General features: G+C 47.5%; 1 protein-coding gene across 4 annotated transcripts in view; it reads right to left on the reverse strand.

The window, feature by feature from the left end:
* The window catches only part of LOC137425950 (inositol 1,4,5-trisphosphate-gated calcium channel ITPR1-like), a 465,322-nt gene that overhangs the window by 78,365 nt on the left and 361,033 nt on the right, over window positions 1–25,924 (reverse strand). For all 4 annotated transcript variants that reach the window (XM_078776380.1, XM_078776381.1, XM_078776379.1 and 1 more), the window contains 4 exons: window positions 25,453–25,663; window positions 25,203–25,295; window positions 22,561–22,691; window positions 22,310–22,475 (listed from right to left, as the gene is read on the reverse strand). In XM_078776380.1, coding sequence (XP_078632506.1) covers window positions 22,310–22,475; window positions 22,561–22,691; window positions 25,203–25,295; window positions 25,453–25,663 — 601 coding nt within the window. The remainder of the gene's footprint in view (window positions 1–22,309; window positions 22,476–22,560; window positions 22,692–25,202; window positions 25,296–25,452; window positions 25,664–25,924) is intronic.

The raw sequence follows: 25,924 nt of genomic DNA on the forward strand, positions 1-25,924 counted from the left end.
GAGGCTTCAGGTGCACAAAATGGCGGCCTCGCGCACATGGTTATTGTGGCGCCAAATTTAGCCATGCCCGTGACCGTAACAGCGCCGCCGATGGATTGGGGCCTTTTTATGATCCAAATGAAGGCCCTTATGGATGCTCAGAGTGAGCAAATGAAGGCTCAGAGTGAGCAAATGAAGGCTCAGAGTGAGCAAATGGGGAACCGAATGGATGCTCAGAGTGAGCAAATAAGGGCTCAGAGTGAGCAATTGGGGGTAATGGGGGGCGAAATGGGGGGCAAAATGGGAGAAATGGGGGGCAAAATGGGAGAAATGGGGGGCAAAATGGGAGAAATGGGGGAACGGCTAGAAGCTAAAATTGAGGGGTTAGACAATGGGATAAAAGAGGTAAAGAATGGGTTAACGGGGGTGGAAAATAGAATGGCTGCCCAGGAGAATCAGTTAGAGGGGGTGAAAAATGGGTTAATGGGGTTAGAAAATAGGATGGAAGACAAATTACGGGAAATAGGGGAGCAATCCGCCCGGGAAATCGAACAGATGGGGAACCAGATGGAGGAGATGAAAGAGGAGATACGACGAGGTGTAAGTGAGGGGGTCTCGGGGGTACGCGAGGAGGTAAAGCGAGGCGAAAAGCATATAGAGAAAGAGGTGAGGAATAATACGGCTAGGTTACAGGGGGGAATAGAGGGTCTCAAAAGGAACTAGTGGACCAAGTGGAAAAGAACACGGCAATAATCGGGGGGTTAAAAGCGACACAAAAAGACATAAAAAACGAATTGATAGCAACACAAAAGGAATGTCAGATGGTACATGAGGGGTTGACGAAGAAGTTGGAGGAGGTGACAGAAGTAATGGAGACAAAGGACCGAGAGGTGAGGACGCACATAGAAACGGTTAAGGTGGCGTTAGAGGAAGAGATAGAGGGGGCGCACCGGGAGATGAAGGAAGTAAAGGAAAAATTAGAGGAGGTGGAAGAAGAGGTGAGTGAAATTAAGAAGGGATGGACAGAAACTAAGAGGGAGATAAAGGAGGAAGTAATGGAATATGTACAAGGTCGGTGCTCAACTCATGATGTGCTGCTCACTGACCAAATAAAGAGTTTGCAGGTGGCAAAAGAGGTGCGGAGACGAGGTGCCAAGGTGAGTGGCGAAATATTTGGCAATGTATATGATGTGAGGAAAGCTTCAGTCGGCTTGGGGGTTGCTATGGATCCGGGTGTTCGTGAGAGGCCGTTGGTGAAGTGTGTGACAGGTCAGGTGTGCGAAAAAAGAGGTGTGCGAGAATGTCCGACCATGGGGTGTGTGAGGAAAAAGTGCGCGCCGACCAGTGAGTGTGCTGTCGAGAGTGAGTCGGTCGTAGCGCGTGTGCGAGGGGGTACATGGAAGCGCGGTGTGGTAAGTGTTACAGAGGGTGTAACGGGAGAGTGTGCGCAAGAGTGTGCGCGAGAAAGGTGTGTAACGGACAGGTGCATGAGGAAAGAGTGCGCTGTCGAGAGTAAGGGTGAGTGCGCAACCGAGAGTGGAGGTGAGAGTAGTGAGAGTGACACGGAGCGTGAGTTGGTTGTGACAGGTGAGCGAGGATGTACACCTGGAATGGAAGGATGCACACCTGGAATGGTAGAGCGTGTGTGGGAATGCACACTTGAGTTGGTCGTGAGGCACGTGGTTGGGTGTGCGAGTGAGAGCACACCTGTGATTGTCACAGAGGTGACCGAGGAGGGGGCGCGAAGAGGTGTGTTGGTGAGGTGTGCGAGCGACGAATGTGTGCCAAGGTGTTCGGTGGTCAGGTGTGTGACCAAGTCTGTGAGCGGAATGAGTGCACCGAGGTGTGTAAGGAAAGGTACGAGGAGCATGGGAACAGCTGGCGGTATGAGCAAGAAAGGGGTAGCGTATGCGTGTAAGCATGCAGGTGAGGCATCGACGGTAACCGGGTTAGCGGTTAGAGCGACTTTTAGCCGAATCGGGCCCTCGGTGCGTGCCAGGCTTCGCGTGCCGCGAGAACCAGCGGGGATCCGAGCCACGGCGGGTTCGAAAGGACCGCCGTACGCGATCCACGCTGGGCCTCGCTTGGAACGGCCGCGTCCGTGCTCAACTAGGCGGAGCGGGCAGCTCGATAGGAAGGGTCGTCATGGCGACCACTTTTTGTTGAGATGTGCCGGCAGGTCGAGATCGGGACATTGGATGGCTCCACGCCGAGGTGGTGCGTGGGATCTCGGCCCGGGTAAGCCCCCGTCCCTGCCCCGAATGCGGGACGTATCCAGCCGCTGGCACAAAACAACCCGCATTCATTGCTCGGCTGTGCGAAGCCGAGCTTTAGAAGGGAATTGGCGCACCGAGAGGATCTAATAAGTAGACGGGTGATGAGGTTAGTGTTTTGGCCCCAAAATTAGAAAAAGGCAAAATTTGATGATTGGTACGGTGATTGGCAGATGATTGGCAAAATTTTTGATTGGTTGAAATTTGATGTGCAAAATTGATAGTGGGACCTCCCCGATGTGGTGGGATGGCAACTCTGTCATCCCTCACAGACGGGGGGGGCAAAGGAGCACTAGCTTATGGGGTGATGGCAGTGAAAACTAGCCCGGGTGGGTTAGGATATTGTGTGTAGGGCCCGAGAAGATGACATTAGGTAACGGTAAGATTAGTTAGTGACAATGACACCTGTAGTGGGGACGCAGGTAGATTAGAGTGGATGATAATGACGTGGTATGTGCTTAGTTGAAAGGGAAGACGGGGAGCACTAAGTTAGCAGGGCAACAGGTAGTACAGATGATGCCGTGTGTTTGAGGATTGAACAGGTGAGATTGAACAGGTGCGATTAAACAGGTGTGATTGCACAGGTGTGCAACTGGACAGGTGTGTGGAGCAGTGTATGAGTAGGAGTGTTAGTGATGAGTTGTGCTGACCAAATGGTCCAGGGAGAAGGAGGGTGCAGGTGGCACCAGGTATGATTGCACAGGTGTGCAACTACAGGTGAATGGAGAACAGGTGTGTGGAATAAATGGTATGGAGTATATGGAGGATTGGAATGGATGGTCGTGGAGTGAGTATGATGGAAATTGTGGAGTGGAGCGGATGGTGCGGAGGTGTGAATGGGGGAAGAGTGGACCCCATCACGAATACCCGGGGCGGGTAGTGTAAGTGTAGGTAGAGGGTATAGGTAAATTGTGGTTGGATATTGGCATCTGTGGTGCGGGTGGAAGAATGGTGATTGGATGGGTGCATTAGTGTTGTGGAAATGGCTGGGCGTGTAGCCTGTTAGTGTGTGTAGTTGGTTTGGGCACTCCACCACTGTGAGGATGTCGGCCAGGTGAGGCCGCAGGTGGGCTCTGGGAGCCGGTAGAGTTGTTGTGGATGGGGCCCGAGGATCCGGAGGACGGACCCGGGTAGCCCAGTGCCAGAGGGCACCGAGTGGGGTGACAGAGCCAGGAGGGGCCTTCCCCAGCTAGATAGGTTAGGGTGAGGAGCTAGGTAAGCTCGGGTGGCAACTGCAGTGGTGGAGGTGTGCAGGTGGGTAGACCTGCTGGGAGAGCTACACGTCGCAGCCCAGAAATTGTGCGAGGGCACCGGGAGATGAATCAGGGGAGTGAGACCCCAAATTGAGAAGCACCACAGTTTGGTCAATGGGAATTGGTTTTTAGAACCCATAGTGTAAGTTGGCCAATGGATTGGTAGGGAGAGACCCCGGGTAGTGTAAAGTGTGTTAATGTCATTTAGAGGATAGTTAGGATTGGAGTCTCCTCGCACCATCTGCATCCACTCACCTGAGGTGACAGGTACTCCACACCATGCCATGTTTTGATTATTTTTTACTGTGCAAATGTTTGGATTGTGAGACGCATCATGACGTGGGTGTGACATTGTGCTTTGTTGTTCCATCTCTTCCTCCTTATGAGGATTGATGATGAATTGGGTGATGGCAAATTTTGGTTAGAGGGATTGTGGTGACGAATTTGGTATTGGAGAAATATGGGGAGACGAGACATTAGCGACGAATTTGTAAAGGTGTAAATTTTGTACATATGGGGTAAGGGCAAGGGTAGTGTAGGTGACAGGGGGGTGAGGTACGGTAGGGACGAGCTTTCTCATTTCGCTCTCCGTACGCATTTCGCCTTGCATTGCCTTATTGACGTATACCCTTGTGACCTTACCCCTCGCTCATTTCTCTTGTCCCCCTTTTGTCTCCCACATGAGGACCTGTGCGCCATTGGGCGCCAAGGGGAGTGTGCGTGAGTCCGCCATTGGGCGCCCGAACCTCTCGCAACCACAGCTGTCTGCATCGATGCACCACATTATGGACCACGTCTGTGGCCGAGCACCACTTATGGACCCCATGGGTTGGGGCATGGCCCCTCTGCTGGAACCGGCCATGAGGGCCCGAGATTCTGCTGGCGGACCTTGGCCACAGGGCACCGATGCCACACAGGTGAACAACACATAGTCGGCTCCCTGTGGGCCATAAATAAAAGAAAGGGACACGTGGGTGCATTTTATTTTAATAGTGCAAATAAGCCACCAGCAAAGGAAGATGACAACACCAGGAAAATAATAATAGCCAGCAGAGGGAGCCGAAGAGCAAGAGACACCTGCAGGGTTTGGGTTTGTTGGTTTTATTTTATTGATGAACAGTGGTGACTGCACTGATTGGTGCTTGAGAATGTATTGGTGCGTTTTGGGTGTTTTCATGGTGCGTCGATGCAGAGCAGACTGTCTCCCCCCAGAAAGAACAATCGCAGGTCCTGGGTTAGTTTTGTAAATAAAGTAAATAATGCTCCCCACCGTCAATGTATAGTTTGAAGACCATTCCGCGATTCGGTTATCCTGTGGGTGTGTTTCTGTTAGGAGAAGGGTGCAACGTCGCAGGGGGACATATTTACTCATTTGTGAATATCTGTAAAACTGTCGCACTCAGGGTTGAGTTAATAGTAGAGGGAACTACATCTGAGTGCCACACTAAAGTAGGTAAAAATTTATCGGGTCGGGCCGCCCCGAGGTAGAGAAGGGTGCAGTGTTGCGGATATGGGATTTACATCCATCCATATCCGCTTGTAAATATTCCCCTATTTCCTCAATACTCCCCAACTCTCCCCAATCCCTCAATCCCTAGTCCCACTTTCTGTAACCAACACTCTGTAGACCCGACCTCCCCCTATTTCCCCCCATTAAATGTCGCATCCAGGTCCACCGCATCTCACGTAGACAACTATAGGACATCTTGCTAGTTATTCTTAGTCTATGTCAGTTAAGGATTCGTTTCCATTTATTCTGACCCTTCGTTGCACCAGAATGTGATTGTATGGCACCGTTAGGAAGTTTAGGACCTCCCAATACCTCCCCACAGCTCTTCCTCACAGTTCTCAGTAACAACAACAACAACAACAACAACCACGAGCGCGGGGAGTGCGCGTCCTCACTCCGGCTTGGTTGGCTTGGTTGGCTTGGTTTGGTTGGCCATGTGCTCGACGGGGTTAACAAACAGGGGCTCCCTGTCGGCCCCTCGTCAAGGGCGGAGCCCGGTAATCCCCGCACCCAATGGAAGCGGCGGACCGGCCCCCCAGTTGGGGCGGAACCAACCAGCCGAGGGCGTGTCACTCCCCGTTGAGCATGCGCAAGAGAGGGAGTGGTGACGTGAGAGGCGCGCAGAGCTGAAGGAGAAAGGACGCACCCTCCGAGCGCCGAGAGACCTCTGCCATTAAGAAAGACCTCCCAAAGACTGAGCTGTATCCTGTCCCCGAGCCAAGGTGCACCTTGTGCCATCGGTCTACCTGCCATCAATCCCTGTGTGAGTCAGCCTTGTCCGTTTGTCCGTGGTCTGTCTGGGTTATAAGTAAGCCAGTTAGATAAGCTAATCTTTACACTGTGTCACCTGCTGTAAATAACCTTGACTGCTCCTTTTCGTTTGTGTGGTATAAATAATAAATCCTGTTCCTCTTCTGTACGTCTTCGTCCTCTTCTTCCTCTTTCCATTCGATCGCTTTAGAGTTTTCCCCAATTGAATATCTGTGACGCGATTTGGCCAACGTTCGGGGTAATCGGGTAAACTGTACGAACACGGCGGCCATTCCGCTCGGTCAAGCAACATCTTTAGCCGTGTCCGTAACAATATATATATATATATATATATATATATATATATATATATATATATATATATATATATATATATATATATATATATATATATATATACATATATATATATATATATATATATATATATATATATATATACATATATATATATATATATATATATATATATATATATATATATATATATGTATATATATATATATATATATATATATATATATATAGTTACGGTTTTTAGAACCTTCACTTGTAAAATAATGAGCCTTTGAAAATAATTCCCTGTAAATATCCCCATCTTACAAAGGTCAAAGGTCGCACCCCAGTTAGGCCATATTGCAACACGTAGGTCACCATAGGAACCTCTTCAGTTATTTCATTAGTATGTGTTTCAGGTAAGGATCTGTTTCCAATAGTTTGACTCTGCGTTGCATTAATCAAATAACCTAGGCCCCTTTTCACATCATATTCATTTTGCGGCGTAATCTGCCTCCAAATTATATTGCATGTCTCTGCCAGCCGCAGCGCTCGCTCCAAACGCCATTGACCATGCGGCCGAGTTGGAGAAGAAGGGGGAGGAGCACCAGGAACGGAGGCATGGCCCCATCAACGTGTCACGAAGGGAGGTGCCGGTGAACCCTCGCGACCAGTCAGGGCCGAGGCGTGTTCACCGGTAGGCGGAGCAAAGCGCGCGCGGGTTGATTTGCAAGGCGCATGATATAAGCGCCGCCGCGGACTACTTCAACAGATGAGCCAGGAAGAGAGAAAGAGTCGAACACCAAGAGAGAGATGGTGAGAGAGTCGGTCCGCTACAGCGGCAATATTAACCGCACTGCCTGCCGGGTTTCGCCGCGGAACCAAAGCGTGGACCGGAGTGGAGCGTGAACCTGGACGCCTGAACGCATCCTCAACGCCTGAACCATCTGCCCGGACCTTCCTCCCCTGCCATATGCCTGGACCTTCTCCTCCTTCCTGCTATTCCCCTTTCGTGTAAGTCTGTCTGTATTGTCCTGGGCGTGATAATTAAGGGGGTGTATAAGATTGCCCTGTGACTGCTGCTTCTTCTTCTTCCCTTGTACATGCCCTTCTTTCGTTTCCTCTTCGGGTTTTCTTGTACGTAATTAATAAATCTTTGTTCTCCCTTTACTTTGGTTTCCTCTCATCTGATCGCTTTCGTGATTTCCTCAATTGAGTACCGGTGGCACGATTTGGCCAATCGCTCGGAATCGGGTTAGTCTATTGCTAACGGCTCGAATCGCGGATTGCTAAACCGCTCGGCAATTTCCATCTGTCCGCGGTTCGAGCGGAAATTATCTCCATGCTTTGCGGAGAGATTGGTAAGCAGGTATTTGGGAATCCATCTTGACCAATCACCCTGGCCAATCTCGACCCCACAAAGGAGCGTCATAATTTCCAGGAACGGAGGATCGGCCAGTGTAAAAGACAGGGGGATTAACCCCCCCCCCTTTGTAAGGGGAGCGCCGACCCCCGGATCTGCAACAATTGGTGTCCGGGAGTGGAATTTGAAGCCCGAACCAAATTTTTATACCATCCTAAAAAAAAAAATTTGGTCAAAATTATGAGCGGCCAATTTTTTTTATTAACATCCAAATTAAAATCGTGCCATGGATAATCAAGGCGATCGGATGCCGGTGGGGGAGATAGAAGAGGGGTTAGAGGCAACCCAGGACCCCAGGGAGGCAGCGGGAGTAATGGAAGAGGAGGTTGAAGAAGGTGTAGCAGAGGGGGTTGCAGGCGCACAAAATGGCGGCGCCTCGCACGTGGCCGTGGTAGCCGAGCCCGCTGTACCAACGGGTTTGACATGCAGCAGTTCATGACACAATTCGGCGCATACATGGCAGAGTCAAAGTGCGAAAATAATAAAAGGAGCGAAGAGATGAGCCGGATGGGGGAGTGGATGGCTAACCAAATGGAAGAAATGAAGGCTCAGGGCGAGCGAGTGGGGAACCAAATTTGGGGATTGAAAGAAGGATTAGGTAATTTGGAACATAGAATGGGGGAGCAATTGGGAAGCCAAATTGGGGGCCTAGAGGTCAAATTGGGAGGATTAGGGGGCGAATTGGAGGACGTAAATGGCCAAGCCAAAGAAATTAATGAGGGGTTGGCGAGGGACAAAGCCACGTATGAGGCAAAAGAATTGGAGAGGGAGGTTAACCGCAGGTTGAGCAAGGAGGTCGCATTTGTACGCGACGAGGTAACGCAGCTTGAGAAGCGCGGGTGAGCGAAGGTGAGCAAAGCAAAGTCACGTGGACGGGTATAGAAATCGCGACCCGGGGTATGGAAAAGCCGGCGACCGCAGAATTAGAAAATTCCATTTTATTAGCCCCAGCGGTCGTCGAGGAAAAAGAAATCCAAGGAATTCTAGTCGAAATTGAAGTACAACACGTAGGATAACCTTATTATCAGGGACTTAGAAAGTTATTTCAGGGACTTAGAAAACCACTCGTGGGAGGAAAGGATGGAAAATGCACAAAGTCTGGATTCGCATCATGATGCTGTGCTTATTAACCCGAATAAAGATTTGCAGATGTTGGAGCGGGGAAGAAGAAGAATCCCGAAGGTGAGTCGGGCTGTATATGGGGCTAAGAGATTTTGCAGGAGAGTGTTTGCCGCGAAAAGAATTTTCGCGCGCTTGGGATCCCAGCATACCGCGGGCATTTGTGGGAGGTCCGTGGTGCGCTGTGTGAGTGGAAATGGCACGCGTGTAAGGAAAAAGTGTGCGTCGAAGAGTGAGTGTGTTACCGAGTGTGAAAGTGAGGATGAATGCACATCGGAGTGTATGTGATACAAAGAGTGAGTTGGTTGTGGTGAGTGTGCGAGAATGCACACCTGAGTTGGTGGTGAAGCGCGTGATTTGGTGTGCGACGAGGGATTGCACACCCGTGAGTAGGTGTGCGCTGAATGGGTGGATGCAAGAGTGCACCCCCATGAGTGGTACGGAGTACATACCGGGAGAGAGTGCGCAAGACGGTGCGTGAAAAAGGTGTGTTATGGAGTGTGCGAACAGCGAGTGGTGTGTAACAGAGAGTGCGGTGGTGGAATTGACGGAGTGTATGGGATGTATGAAGGTAGAATGGAACATGGTGTGAGCATGCGAGGGAAGCATCGACGTTGACTGGGGCAGCGGTTAGGCCGACGTATAGCCGACGCGAGCGCTCGGGGCGTGATGCTCTTTGTGTGCTGCGGGAGCCGGCCGGGATCGGTGTCGCGTCGCTCCTGCTCGGAGCGTCGTACACGATTCGGGCCGGGCTCCGCCCTGTACGGTCGATTCCGCGCTTTGCCAAGCAAAGTGGGCGGCCCGGTTCGAGGGGAAGGAGAAGGGGTCGGAGCAGCGCCCCCTTGTGGTGGCGGCGTTCCGGCCGGGCAAGGCTGGGCCATCGCGCTTGGGAGCGCAAGGCCCTGCGTAGGGATGGTGCTTGGAGCCTTGGCCCGACCAAACCTCCTCCCCAGAATCGATGCCGGACGGACCCAACCATCAGGAGACTGATCATCCCCATCAGGAGACTGAGATAGCCGGCTTTTCGAAGTCGAGCTATGGAAATGTATTTCCCACACCGAGGCTCGTAGTATAGTGGACATTTGATGGTAGCAGTAGTGATGGCGAATGGTAGTTTTACCATTTAGTCACGTTCACTATGTCAATAAATTATATTTCATTCAAAATCATGGTAGATAAGCAAACCTATACATTTTTGGAAAGGTTATAGCATAAGGAAACTAAAAATCAATGTTTACATTTGGAGAGATACTTGTATGGCGGCCATTTTGGATTTTCAAAATGGCCACTGTAAAATACATATTTTGTTCTATTTCTGCCTCTAATTACCCTAAAAACTTTTAAAAATATACTAAACCTATATTTTCAGGGACAAGGAATCCAATGAAAGTATCAAATTAGTGCTATGGGGAATGGTAAGACACGAATCAAAGGTTTTGAATTGCAAAATACTGTCTTTATATTCGCGATAAGTTGCATAATCAAATACATGTTATCATTTTGTACAGGCAGTTAATAACATCAAAATGTGTCACAATAATTCATATCACCAAACATACACAGGCAGTCAGCAAAATCATACATACACATGCAGTCAGTATAACTTCACATCTACACAGGCAGTCAATGACAAAATATACACAGGCAGTCAATGGCATCAAACATACACGATTACAGAATATGCCATTTAGAGTTCGTCATCACTGTCCTGTGTGTCGTATCCGACAATATAGTCCGCATCGTTTTCACAGTCCGTTCCACACAAGCAAAGGTCGGTCAAATTGATTGGCAAATCGAATTGGTCGAATGGTCGATCGAATCGAATTCGATGAATCGAATCGATCGAATTGGTCGAATGGTCGATCGAAGCGATTGGTCGAATGGTCGAATTGGTCGAATGGAATTGGTCGATTGGTCGAATTGGTCGAATCGAATTGGTCGGAATTGGCAAATGTAAACATTGATTTTCAGATTTTCCATGTAATAACGTTTCCAAAAATGTATAGGTTTGCTAATCTACCATGATTTTGAACGAAAAAACATAGTGAACCTGACTAATTCACCTCACCTTGGAGCACATGAGCATTAGTTTATGGGGTTATGGCGGTGAAAACCTAGCCAGGGAGGGCTTGGTTAATGGATAGGAATTTAGAAATGACCATAGATAACTTTAGATTTAAGTAGCGACATTGATACCTGTAGAGCGGACGTAGAGAGATTAGTTTGGTTGATAATGACGAGGGAGTGCTTAGTATAAGGGAAGACGGGGAGCACGAGTTTCAGAAGGGAGTAGTTAGATAGATGATGCAGTGTGTTTGTGGTTGTTTATTGAATGAGGAATTGGTATGGAAGTTCTTTGTGGTGAGCATGATGAATGGCATTGTATTGAGTGAATGGCTTGCAAGGTGTGCAAGTGCAATACAGGTGTGTGGAGAATGGTTCTATGGAATAGATGGTCTGGAGTAAATGGAGTATGGAATGGATAGTGTGGAGTGAGTAGTGTGGAATACGTGGAGTGGAGTGTATGGTGCGAAAGGGTGAGTGGGGGAAGGATGGACCCACTCACGAGTACCCGGGGAGGGTAGTTTAAAAGTAGGTAGAGGGAGTCGGTAAATTGTGGTTGGATATTGGCATCTGTGGTGCGAGAGTAGCAGAGTACTGCTTGGATGGGTGCATTAGTGGAGTAAATTGGCTGGGCGTGTGGCCTGTTAGTGTGTGTGATTGGTTGGGCACTCCACCACTGTTAGTCTGTCGGCCAGGTGAGGCCGCAGGTAGGCTCTGGGAGCCAGTAGTGTTCAATGGGGCCCAAGGATCCGGAGGACGGACCCGGGTAGCCCGACGCCAGAGAGGGCGGTAGTGGGGTAAGGGAGCCAGAGGGCCTTCCCCAGGTAGGTTAGGGTGAGGAGCAGGTAAGCTCGGGAGACAACTACAGTGGCGGAGGTGTGCAGGTGAGCGGACCTGCTGGGAGAGCCACACGACCCAGCCCTGAAATTGTGCGAGGGCACAGGGAGTAGAATCGGGGGAGTGAGACCCCAAATTGGTGAGCGCCTCAGTATGTTCAATGGGAGTTCGGTTCTTAGAACCACATAGAGTAAAGATGGCCAATGGTTTGGCTGGGAAAGACCCCGGGTAGTGTAACGTGTGTTAAAGTCATTAAGAAGGTAGTTTAGGACTGGAAATCTCTTCGCACAATCTGCATCCACTCACCAAGGTGACAGGACTCCACACCACAGTTTTTTTTGCAAATGTCTGGGATGTAGGACACATCACGACGTGGGGTGACATTGTTTATGTCACCCCACCTCCCTCCTTAGGAGGGATTGATGAGGAATTGGGATTGGTGGCAAATTTGGTTTAGAGGGATTGATGATGAATTTGGATTCGGGGAGATATGGGGAAGACAGGACGTCGACACGAATTTGTAAATTGTGTAAATACGGGGTAGGGGCAAGGGTAGGTTAGGTGACGGGGGGGAACGTACGCTAGGGACGAGCTTTCTCCGCTCGCTCTCCAGCGCACCTCACTCTGCATTGCCTTGTGTTGATGTGTACTCTTGCGCCCTTGCACCCCGCTAACCCTGCTTTGTCTTCCTTCCCCACTCATGGACCGTGGTCTTTGTGTGCCTTGGGGAAAGTGTGCAGGTGTCGCAGTTGTGTGCCCGCACCCTCGCGGCTTGCCTGCCTGGACTGGTACACCACTTTATGGACCACACGTTTTTGTGGCCGAGCACCACTTTATGGACCACCCATTGTTGTGACCGAACACCACATATGGACCCTGCGTTTTGGGGCCTGGCACCTCTGCTGGGGACCGGCCATTGTGGCCAGCGGCATCTGCTTGCGGACCACGGTTGAGGTGGCACCTAAGCCATGCAGGTGGACCACCCTTAGTTGGCCCCTACTGGCCGCAATTAAAAGAAAAGTGGACGCGGTTTGTGCCCTTTTATTTTTAAATAGGCAGCAAGCATCAAGACAACCAGAACCAGTGGCCCAGCGGAGAAGACGTCACAAGGCATCATTTTATTCTGAAATGTATGACTGTGCACTTGATGGTGCTTTTGTGCATAGTTGTGCTTTTGGGGCTTTTTGTGCATGGTGGTGCTTTTGGTGCTTGTGGTATCGGTACAGTGCAGTGCATGGCATGACTCTTCCTCTTTTCAAAAGTTCTACTTTTGTTTCCCAAAAAGACAGGTCCTGGGTGTAGTTTTGTAAATAATCAAAATAGTAGTCTTTGTAAATAATGCTCCCCACCGTCAATGTTTAGTTTGAAAATTAATTCCGCAATTCGGTTATTCTGTGGGCGTGAGTCAGTCAGGTAGAATGCAACGCAGCAGGCAGGACATATCTAGTTTTTAAAATGTCGCACTCAGGGTGAGGTTAAAAGTAGAGGGTAATCACACCTGAGTGTCACACTAAGTTAAAGTTTTGTCGGCACGGGATGTGCCTGGAGGAGAGACGGGTGCAGTGTTACGGATTTTAGAACCTTCACTTGTAAAATAATAAGCCTTGTAAATAATTCCCTGTAAATATCCCCATCTTCCAAAGGTCAAAGGTCGCACCCTAGTTAGGCCATATTGCAACACGTAGGACTCCATAGGAACCTCTTCAGTTATTTCATAAGTATGTGTTTCAGGTAAAGATCTGTTTCCAATAGTTTGACTCTGCGTTGCATTAATCAAATAACCTAGGCCCCTTTTCAAATCATATTCATTTTGCGGCGTAATCTGCCTCCAAATTATATTGTGCGTCTCTGCCAGCCGCAGCGCTCGCTCCAAACGCCATTGACCACGCGGCCGAGTTGGAGAAGAAGGGGGACGAGCGCCAGGAACGGAGGCATGGCCCCATCAACGTGTCACGAAGGGAGGTGCCGGTGAACCCTCGCGACCAGCCAGGGTCGAGGCGTGTTCACCGGTAGGCGGAGCAAAGTGCGTGCGGGTTGATTTACAAGGCGCGTGATATAAGCGCCGCCGCGGACTACTTCAACAGATGAGCCAGGAAGAGAGAAAGAGTCGAACACCAAGAGAGAGAGATGGTGAGAGAGTCGGTCCGCTACAGCGGCAATATTAACCGCACTGCCTGCCGGGTTTCGCCGCGGAACCAAAGCGTGGACCGGAGTGGAGCGTGAACCTGGAGCCGGACCTCAACGCCTGAACCATCTGCCCGGACCTTCCTCCCCTGCCATCTGCCTGGACCTTCTCCTCCTTCCTGCTATTCCCCTTTCGTGTAAGTCTGTCTGTATTGTCCTGGGCGTGATAATTAAGAGTGTATAAGATTGCCTGTGTCTGCTGCTTCTTCTTCTTCCCTTGTACATGCCCTTCTTTCGTTTCCTCTTCGGGTTTTCTTGTACGTAATTAATAAATCTTTGTTCTCCCTTTACTTTGGTTTCCTCTCATCCAATCGCTTTCGTGATTTCATCAATTGAGTACCGGTGGCACGATTTGGACAATCGCTCGGAATCGGGTTAGTCTATTGCTAACGGCTCGAATCGCGGATTGCTAAACCGCTCGGCAATTTCCATCTGTCCGCGGTTCGAGCAGAAATTATCTCCCTGCTTTGCGGAGAGATTGGTAAGCAGGTATTTGGGAATCCATCTTGACCAATCACCCTGGCCAATCTCGACCCCGCAAAGGAGCGTCATAATTTCCAGGAACGGAGGATCGGCCAGTGTAAAAGACAGGGGGATTAACCCCTCCCCCCCCCCTTTGTAAGGGGAGCGCCGACCCCTGGATCCGCAACAAAATATATATATATATATTTGTGCAGCGTCTGTCCTGTCCTGTGTTGTGTTGTCTTGTGTTGTCACTGAACTACTTTCTCAAAGTTTTGTGAAATCGTACCAAACTTCTGGTATGCACATATCTCTCCCGTCGGTATGTCCTAAGGGTATTTAAAAAAAAAAAATTGCAATTTTTTTTTTGGGGAATTTTTTTGGGAATGTTTTTTTTTTTCAACTTCAATTGTTTATAAAATGTGATATCACGTATATTACAAATACATTTGTGCAAAATAATTGTTTGAATTATGATTGGTTTAATTTAAACCATGACAAAACGGCAACTCGGGTACAGTCATTTATCTATACTAGGGCATGCCCGTACTATATATAAGCTAGGACGTGCCCGTACGTGGGTGCCCGTTCCTTGCCAAAAAAAAAAAAAAAAAAAATTTGTGTAGGGGTGTGTGTGTGTAAACATCCTAGGGCGTGCCCGTACGTGGGTGCAAAAAAACATGCGTGCAAACAACAACAACAAAAAAAAAACTTTGAAACCACGTGGCAGTAACGACCACAGAAACCCCCCCCCCCCTCTATTTACATGAATGGTTTGGTCCATTCGCAACGACCACAGAACCCCCCCCTCTATTTACATGCAATGGTTTGGTCCAAAGCGAACGGCTTGCAGTGTTTGGTAAAGAAATCGCCATAGCTCGGTAACTGCTTCTCCGATTAATATGAAACCTTGAAAAGGCACATCCTCGGGTCCCCAGCAATATACCTGGCAAGTTTAAAGTATATCGGACCCGTGGTTGTCGAGAAACAGCGGTCACAGACAAACGTACAAACAAACAAACACACAGAGATTACTGGAATTATAGATAGATATCGACACATCTGGGCAGTGTCTGTGTTGTCACTTAACGACTCCCTCAAACTTTTCTTTCCGTGGTTGTGAAGTGTTTTTAATAACGTTGTGGTGGTTTTGAATCACGTGGTGGTGAGGTATTTTTAATTATGTGGTGGTGAGGTGTTTTAAAATGATGTGGTGGTGAGGTGTTTTAATATCACATGGTGGTGAGGTGTTTTTAAATCACATGGTGGTGAAGTGTTTTGAATTACGTGGTGGTGAGGTATTTATAATTACATGGTGGTGAGGCGTTTTTAATTAGGTGGTGGTGAGGTGTTTTGAATTAGTTGGTGATGGTGTTTTGAATTATGTGGTGGTGAGGTGTATTGAATTACTTGGTGGTGAGGTGTTTTTAAATGACGTGGTGGTGAGGTGTTTTGAATTACGTGGTGGTGAGGTGTAATCGTCCCAAACTTCCAGTCTGCACCTACCCCTCCCCTATGTATGTGCTGAGGGGTTCTTTCTTGAAAAAAAAACATTCAACCTAAATCTTCAACCGAAATTGCCTATAAAAATGTAATATCACAAACACAACAAATACATTTGTGCAAAGCAATGTTTGTATTATGATTGGTGAAAATCATGACAACACAGCAACTCAGGTATAGTCATTAGCCTCAGCTAAAATAAGCCCGTTCCTCAGTATCGACGCTTGGTGAGGCGAGCGCAGCGAGCCTCAACAAGCTAGTATATATATATATTGTTGCGGATATGAGGATGGTATTTTTTTTGATTGTGTTGTATTATATTGGAAATGGTGATGAACATTGTTTGAATATGGCCCCTCCTGCCTCCAGGGTTGTGTAAAGGTAAAAAGGGCGTCCCGGTAGTTATTCCATGAAACACCACATTGAAGGACACGATAAAACCCTTGTTCAGTAGCTTATATCTTATTATGTGTTTTAGGGTAAGGCCTTGTCTTCCATTAGAATAATACTCCATTGCACCGAATCAATTAAGAATAGCTCCCCTTCAATACTTCCATTTCCCAGCCAAACTCTCCATCTGCGGGTAAAGCAGTTCACAAGCGTGGGGTGCACGCCCTCTCATTTCGCTGCTATAGTGAATATGTGCTCCGTGCTCTGTTTGAACAGGAGGGGCGGGGTCGCCCGGGAGAGGCAAGCCCAGGGCGCGCCACGAAGGGCGGGGCTGTTCAGCCCCATGCCCAAATAAGGAAACAAGCCCGTGGCTCGCCACGAGGGGCGTGCCGTCGGCGCCATGCCCAAATAAGGAGACAAGCCGTGGGATTACCATACAAGGTCACGAAACAGAGCACGGGGGGGAGGGCGGTACCAAAACCGAGGAGGGCGTGTCAGACCCGCGCTGAAGGTTTGGACAGAAGGGTGCGACGATCGCTGGGACAAGCTACACGAGGGATACGGCAGATGAGTCCAGCCCCGTTTCAACCAGCCGAGTGACCCTGCCGGCGTGCGCTGTGAAGCCGAATACAAGGAGCTGCCGGCGTGCGCTGTAAAGCCGGATACAAGGAGCTACCAGCGTGCGCTGTAAAGCCGGATACAAGGAGCTGCCGGCTCCTCGCTTCCCGCCCGGAGTGGACCTGCTCGCTGTGCCCTGTGATCCCACCTGCTCATCCCTCCAAACGATTCCTACCCTTCCATCCATTTGCGTACGTGAGTTTGTTTTGTTCGTGCTGTCCTGGGTAGTAAACTAAGTCTGTATAAGCTAGTAATTTTCACTGTGTCACCTGCGTTTTCATGTCACCTGTAAATAATCGTGACTGCTCTTTTTGCTTATGTGTGTGTAAATAATAATAAACCCCGTTACTCTTCTGTATGTCTTCTTCTTCTTCTTCCTCTTTGCATTCGTCGTCTTAGTCTTTTCCACATTGAAGATCTGTGGCGCGATACGGCCAACGTTTGGGTGAATCGGGTTTAGTCGGGGAACAACTGTTCGGCCGCGGTGCCTTCGCTCGGCAAACAACATCCTTATCCGCGGACCGTAACAATATATACATGTATATATATATATATATATATATATATATATATATATATATATATATATATATATATATATATATATATATATATAGATATAGATATAGATATATATATATATATATATATATATATATATATATTCATATATATATATATATATATATATATATATAAAATTTTATATGTATATAATTATATATATATATATATACATGTGTATATTGTTGCCGATCTCCAACGTCGGCCTTCCCCTTACCAAGGGGGGATTAATCCCCTTGTCTTTTTACTAGCCGACGCGATCCGAGGCTATCACGTTCCTTCCGGTCAGCGCTGAATAGGGTGGTAGGTCGAATTAGTCCTATTACCTAAGTACCAGCGCCTCCCGGGAAGCAAGGAAATAACCCCACCCGAACCACGGTTTCAGTGGACACGCCAAGCGAGAGCGAGCCGTGATTCGGGCCGTTAACAGGTACTAAACCCGATTTGAGCGGTTGCGATCGTGCCACGCTTACCCAATTGAGAAATCACTAAGACGGTCGAATTAAGAGGAAACAGGAAGAACAAGTAATTTATTGCACACTTTGTACAATGCATAAGAAGAAAAAGAAGCAATGTACAGTGATGAAGAAGAAGCAGATACACAGGGCAGCCTTATAACAGTCTTAACTTATCCCTGGACACGGGCCCGTTCACACTCAGACTCAGACTCACACGGGGGTTGTCGATGGTCGGGTTGAGGGTCCACAGATGGCGTCCACAGCTCGCTCCGGCCCCCGACTCGTACGGCAGTGAAGATGGGAGACGGCAGGCAAGATCTCCATGTATCGGTGGCGCGGATCGGACAATTATATGGGGGGGATCGGTAAGCTGCCGATTATTGCACGGCTTAGCCGCGTACGTAATAAACGAACCGGCTGGCGGTTATACTGGCGATCTCAGCAACCCAAAGCCGAACGTGACAGTCCTCTTGATCAAAGCGCATCAGCCCTCTCCGCACAGTCCTCTCCAATGAGTGCCGCTGCATCAGCCCCCAAGTCCACGTTGGTAAAGCACGTCAGTCCTTCTGCACGAGCGCTGTTGCGTAAGTCCTTCGTAATGCACATAAGTCCTCAAGTGCTCATAAACCGCATAAATCTTCTTGCAAAGCCCCTCACTCATCAGTCCTTTCTGCACCGTCCTTTTATCACGCTCTCCACTTGCGAGTCCTCTGGAAGGGCTTTGCGTGCGTGATTATATAGCGCCGCCCAGCGAACCCTCTCGAATCTGCCCGACGCGCTCTCACCACGCCCCTTAGCCATGCCCACTCGAGCCCTGGTTGGTTGTTGGGGTCTTACCGGCTCCGCCCTTGATGTCTGCTTGACATGGCCACACCCCCGACCTCGCGCTCCGCCCCTTTTCCAGGCCTTACCTCGTGGCATTGGGCTAGTTCCAGCAAACCAGCAAACGAAGAGCAGCAAACGCTGCTGGTAGCCAAAGCGTAACAAACTGCGAGCATCCCAAGCATAACAAACTGCGAGTTGTCAAATGGGGCGCGGGATGGATTCTGTCCAACGAGGTGGAATTTGGAGGGTGGGGGCACAATGGAAGGAGCCTATTCTTATTTGTTTTACACAACGCAGATGTCACTATTGGAAATGGCCTTATCTCACATATACTAAGAAATAACTAACGTTGTAAGGTGACCTACGTGTTGCATGTGGACTAACTATGGGGGCAAAACCTTTAACCGTTATTAATCAAATATGTACACTTTCTCAGAACCGCAACAATATATACATATATATATAAATATATATAAATATATAAATATATATATATATATATATATATATATATATATATATATATATATATATACACACCCACACACTACATAGCCAAAAGTATGCGGACAGCCCTTCTAATTAGTGGATTCAGCTGTTTCAGCCACACCCATTGCTGACAGGTAAATATAATCAAGCACACAGCCATGCAATCTCCATAGACAAACATTGGCAGTAGAATGGGCCATACTGAAGAGTTCAATGACTTTCAACGTGGCACCGTCATAGGATGCCACCTTTCCAACAAGTCAGTTCGTCAAATTTCTGCCCTGCTAGAGCTGCCCCGGGCAACTGTGAGTGCTGTTATTGTGAAGTGGAAACGTCTAGGAGCAACAACAGCTCAGCCACGAAGTTGCAGGCCACACAAGCTCACATAACTGGACCGCCGAGTGCTGAAGCACGTAAAAAAATTGTCTGTCCTCGCTTGCAGCACTCACTACCGAGTTCCAAACTGCCTCTGGAAGCAACGTCAGCACAACAACTGTTCGTCGGGAGCTTCATGAAATCGGTTTCCATGGCCGAGAAGCCGCGCACAAGCCTAATACAGTGAAACCCCGATTTTACGAGCCCCGTTTTAACGCGAATTCGGATATAACGTGATGAGTCATTGGACCTTTTTTTTTTTTTGCTCTTTCTGGAACTTATTTTCGGAAATGGAACAAACTGCTAGAAAAAGAAAATCTTTTTCTGTGAAAGATAAGCTTCACACACTTGACGCGATCAAGACTAAAAGTCAAACTCAAGTTGCACGAGACCTCGGGATACTGGAATCAACACTTCGTGGCTGGAAATCTCAAGAATAAAAGTTACGTGCATCGCTTTGCTAAGTTGAAGAAGAAGCAGGACTAAAAGCCAAACGCCTGAAGACAGCCTCGATGACTCCCTATACGAGTGGTTCGTTCAAGCTCGCTCAGAAGGCCTTCCAATTTCCGGTCCTATTCTCAAAGCTCAAGCCGAGAAGTTTGACAAGCAGATCAACGGAGAAACCTCACAGTTCAAAGCTAGCAATGGATGGCTAGACCGGTTTAAACGCCGTCACGGGATTTCTCAAGTGTTAGTGTCAGGAGAAATTCGCTCAGCTGACAGTGCCGCCACCAGCGAATACCCGGCTGAACTAAAAACTCTCTTAGAAGAAGGTGGCTAGGTGGAAGAACAAGTGTACAACTGTGACGAAACAGGCCTCTGCTACAAGATGATCCCAGACCGTACACTGGCTAGCAAAGATGACGCCCACCGACGTGAGGGGTTCAAACAATGCAAAGACCGCGTGACGTTGTTGTTTTGTGTAAACAAGACTGGAACACATAAGTTAAACCGCTCATGATTGGCAAATCTCGCTCGCCCCGCTGTTTTCACCATGTCAACATGAAGTCGTTTCCGTTCGAGTGCACGCACAGCAGCAATGCTTGGATGACAAGTGTCATCTTTGAGGATTGGTTTCACAAAACTTTTGTCCCTGCCGTCCGCGCTCATTTGCATAAGCAAAAGCTAGAACCTAAAGCTCTTCTTTTGCTTGACAACTGTCCCGCTCATCTGCCAGCTGCCAACCTCGTAAGCCGTGACGGAAAGATCCGAGTTTCTTACCTCCCCAAGAACACTACATCCTGTTTTTGGATGTTTTCGGATGTTAGGTCAACATTGGGTCAGTTTGAACGCTGATTTTCTTGAACCCCGATTTAGCGCGACCCCGCTTTTTTCGCGATGACATTTTATGGACTTCAACGATCACGTTATAACGGGGCCACACTGTATCATCATGCGCAATTCCAAGCGTAGGCTGGATGGTGCAAAGCTTGCCGCCATTGGACTCTGGAGCAGTGGAAATGCGTTCTCTGGAGTGATGAATCACACTTCACCATCTGGCAGTCCGACGGATGAATCTGGGTTTGGCGGATGCCAGGAGAATGCTACCTCCCCAAATGCATAGTGCCAACTGTAAAGTTTGGTGGAGGAGGAATAATGGTCTGGGGCTGTTTCTCATGGTTCGGGCTAGGCCCCTTAGTTCCAGTGAAGGGAAATCTTAACGCTGCAGCGTACAATGACATTCTAGACGAGTGTGTGCTTCCACCTTTATGGAAACAGTTTGGGGAAGGCTCTTTCCTGCTTCAGCATGACATTTCCTCCGTGCACAACGCGAATGCCATACAGAAATGGTTTGTCGAGATCGGTGTGGAAGAACTTGACTGGCCTGCACAGAGCCCTGACCTCAACCCCATTGAACACCTTTGGGATGATTTGTAACGCTGACTGTGAGCCAGGCCTAATCACCTAACATCAGTGCCCGACCTCACTAATGCTCTTGTGGCTGAATGGAAGCAAATCCCCGCAGCAATGTTCCAACATCTAGTGGAAAGCCTTCCCAGAAGAGTGGAGGCTGCTATAGCAGCAAAGGGGGGACCAACTCCATATTAATGCCCATGATTTTGGAATGAGATGTTCGACTAGCACATACGGGTGGGATGTTTGGGCGTCCACATACTTTTGGCCATGTAGTGTATATCCGTAAAGAAAAGTCAGCTTGTGGAGCGTCGCTCCCTTGGCCAGTTGGAATGTGCATCGATAAAGAACTTATTCTGCTCATTCATTCTTCATTGAATTGATTTATGTATCTGCTTACAGAATGCAAGTACGTCTAACTAGTATAAATCTTTGGTTGTTTTGTTCAAAAATTGCTCAACATTTTGGTTTTATTTGAGATTTCCCGCTATACTTTTTGACAGAATTCTCTCTGGTATTCAGGATACTGAACATATACCCGAGAGAGGAGGTTATATGAGTAGATGGGTAGGGGTGGAACAGATGAGGGGGTAGCATCTTATCTTATTCAATGATGGAGCTAAAACGATAGAAACTAACTTATGAGAAGAAAATAAGACAAAACAATCTAAAAGAGAGGAAATTAACGTAGACAAAAACAATTTGATATTCTACATTCCATTTGTTGTTTTCACTTTTAGTAAAATTCACTGCTTATTTTAGATTTTCTCCTAGAACCGTACAATAATCTAAGCATCTCGGGCTGAAAGTTCTTCAAAACCTTTCAACTATATTACCAACATAAATCTCTCTCTCTCATTTCGGCCTCATATGAAACTTGAAGCCAACAGACATTGACGTCAGTAATCTCTGTCTGGACACTGCAAGATTCAGTTAACATGTCACAGATTCACTTGCGGTGCAAAATAGACGTATATGGCTTGTTATAAAAACAAAGAATTCCTTTTCACATCTTCATCGTTAATGAATAATGTGGAAAGAACACTGATTTAATCTTGATGTCATGGTGCAGAGTGCCATACCACAAATGAAGCATGTCGTTTTCAGAATCTCTTCCTTTTTTTGCTTTTCACTGCGCAGGTCAGCAAAGGTGTCAATGATGACTCCAAAGATGAGATTGAGAACGATTATTATAACAACGAAGAAAAAGAGAAGGTCGTATATAACTCTAGCCGTGAACAATGGCTCCTGCGGATGAGAAACATTGCAATTGAAAAGCGATTTGGGATTAAAATTCAGGTAGACGCTAAGGAAGTATGGTAATAACCCTCACATCCTTCGATGGTTGTCGCAGCACGTCTCCAACACCGCCTCCATTCCGCAGTCCTTGGTTCAGCACTGTGATGATGCACATCAGCAGTGTGTCACATGACCTTTCAAGCCCTTCTGTCATTGATGAATGGTCTGCAAGAATCATTGAGAACAATAGGTGGGGACTGAATAAGCGAGGAACAAGTCAGTAAACAATGACTTTTTTTACTCTTCATAAAGTCATGGTTTGTAAAAGAAAAACAGTAGGAATATAATAGATTAGCAGGCAAACATTGACAAAAAGTGTCGCTAGGAGTGAGAGCTACAGAAATATGGATTTCCATTCCACGATTGAAACCGTAAATTACAGGTAAAACTAGAACGGCACTCAGTAGAGAGCATGGTTGGTTGGCCAAACCTCCGCCTGGTTGGCCATATCACTCAATGGTGAAGAATTACTTAAAAAATTATACTTTCCGGATCCGGATCTTCACCAAAATCTAACCATTTCGTCCTCGTCACATTCGCTACATCTCTGCCAAATTCCGTCCAAATCCGTCCACAACTTTTTGAGATATTTTGTTCACAAACGGACAGACAAACAGACAGACAGGGGTGAAAACATAACCTCCATCCACCTTTGGTGGCGGATGTAGTAATAAGGAAGCAAAGAACAATCATTCAAGTAAAAGGAACATTAAAATAAAAGGGGAAAGAAGATCAATGGGCAGAAGAAGACAATGCCAAAGGAATAAATATGAGTTCCCTTACAAGGATGTTTAACGCAGGATGAGGCCATTCGACCCATCAAGCCTGTGCAATGGTTGCCAATCAATGGTTGTTTGTCCGTGCTCTACCATTTTTAAATGCTGACCCTCAAAGCAAGGAAGCAGCACGAAACATTTTTAAAGTCTATGATATGACACGGCTGGGGTCAGAATCTAACTAACGGCCTACCAGACTCAGAGCAGATGCTCTAACCATGATTCCACCGAGTCTGGAAAACTATAAACTCAGCGGTAAGAAAACAGCATGCATAATGAAAATGACACCGCAATGTTCCATGAGTCGATCGATGAGTAACGGGCCACCACAGGAAATGTCTATAAAGTATGGCAATTTCATGAATCAAATGAATATGAATGATCGTTTTAAGGCCATTTTCCCCGCTAGAGCGGGGGTTAGCCTTGCGGGCCCCATGATGGTTCCCTGTTTTGAGGCAATGTTTTTTATGGCCGGATGCCCTTCCTTACGCCAACCCTTAGTTGCCTCTTACGATGCGCAGGGATACGGTGTACCTATTCTAAATCGGGGTACACACCGTGATCATTCATCCCAGCAAGCTGGTACTCAATTTGCCGACCTCGGAAGGATGACAGGCTGAGTCAACCCCCCTGGTGTTAATTCAGCGATCGATCGGGATTCGAACCCAGGATCCTAGGATCCCAAGCCGGCACCCTAACCGCTAAGCCAACACCAGGCTAATTTCATGAATCAATTGAAACACCAAATACAATATTGGAGCCATGAGGAGGAATCCGACTAGGTCAAGATGGAGTCATGAGGAGGAACCTGAATAGATAAAGATGGGGTCATGAGGAGGCACCCGACCAGGTAAAGATAGAGTCATCAGGAGGAATCTGACTAGGTAAAGATAGAGTCACCAGGAGGAACCTGAATAGGTAAAGATGGAGTCATCAGGAGGAACCTGACTAGGTAAAGATAGTCATCAGGAGGAATCTGACTAGGTAAATATGGAGTCATCAGGAGGAACCTGAATAGGTAAAGATGGAGTCATCAGGAGGCAACCGACCAGGTAAAGATGGAGTCATCAGGGGGAATCTGACAAGGTAAAGATAGTCATCAGGAGGAATCTGACTAGGTAAAGATAGAGCCATCAGGAGGAACCTGAATATGTAAAGATGGAGTCATCAGGAGGAACCTGAATAGGTAAAGATGGAGTCACCAGGAGGAACCTGACTCGGTAAAGATGGAGTCATCAGGAGGAACCTGAATAGGTAAAGATGGAGTCATCAGGGGGAACCTGAATAGGTAAAGATGGAGTCATCAGAAGGAACCTGAATCGGTAAAGATAGAGTCATCAGGATGAACCCAACTAGGTAAAGATGGAGTCATCAGGAGGAACCTGAATAGGTAAAGATGGAGTCATCAGGAGGAACCTGAATAGGTAAAGATGGAGTCATCAGAAGGAAGCTGAATTGGTAAAGATGGAGTCATCAAGATGAACCCGACTGAGTAAAGATGGAGTCATCAGGAGGAACCTGAATAGGTAAAAATGGAGTCATCAGGAGGAACCTGAATAGGTAAAGATGGAGTCATCAGGAGGAACCTGAATAGGTAAAGATGGAGTCATCAGGAGGAACCTGAATCGGTAAAGATGGAGTCATCAGGAGGAACCTGAATAGGTAAAGATGGAGTCATCAGGAGGAACCTGAATCGGTAAAGATGGAGTCATCAGAAGGAACCTGAATCGGTAAAGATGGAGTCATCAGGATGAACCCGACTAGGTAAAGATGGAGTCATCAGGAGGAACCTGAATAGGTAAAGATGGAGTCATCAGGAGGAATCTGAATAGTATTCGGGTTTTTAATTTATAGTGGTATTATAACGGAAGACCTTTTTTTACTTGCCCATTTCACGTACCATCATGGAGAAACTGGCTTCGGTAGCGTGCTGTGGAACTAGGTGTAGAGCAACTATCTGCTGCTGAGCTGCAAGTGTCACCTGGATATGCAACTGTGGAAGGTAAAAAGGAAATGTGATGGAAAGAAAATAAAAGATTTCCGGAATGCTATTCGAGTTCTTATTACCAGGCTATCCGAAATCCATTTTCAATTATATTTACAGAACTTGGACAATCTGGCACATTGGATGAGCAAACATAGGCTTATACCCCGAGCGGCCGCATCATGCAGGGGGGTGTGCCCATGAGGTCGGTCGATCGGAAGTACAAAATCATCTCGGAAAAAGAGAAATCCAACGATGGAGAAGAGATATGCGAGTATGAGGGCGAGGATGGCTGTGAGAACAATAGAGCGGCCGTTTCTTGTCACACTCTTTATCACGTTCAGTAGGGTCTCCTCACGGTACACGAGGTCAAAGAGCTGCAGGGAGTTATGAGAAGAGTGGACAATAATAAAAAATGTACATCAAACAAATATTAACGATAACAACTCAAATTTCGGTGATGGTTCAGATGAATGTTAAGCGTGCATACTGGAGTCGGCCATGGTGTGTGGTAAGCTGGGGGAAAATACACCGGGGCAATAGCCACAAATACAACTATTGAGTTGATAGTGCAATTGTGGGAGTGAATAATACAGGCGCGTTGTGATCCCTCAGCAAACAAACATATTTTTGCACAA

This window comes from Myxine glutinosa, chromosome 4, assembly GCF_964187855.1.
Source record: "Myxine glutinosa chromosome 4, kmMyxGlut1.1, whole genome shotgun sequence".
NCBI classification, from domain to species: Eukaryota; Metazoa; Chordata; class Myxini; order Myxiniformes; family Myxinidae; genus Myxine; species Myxine glutinosa.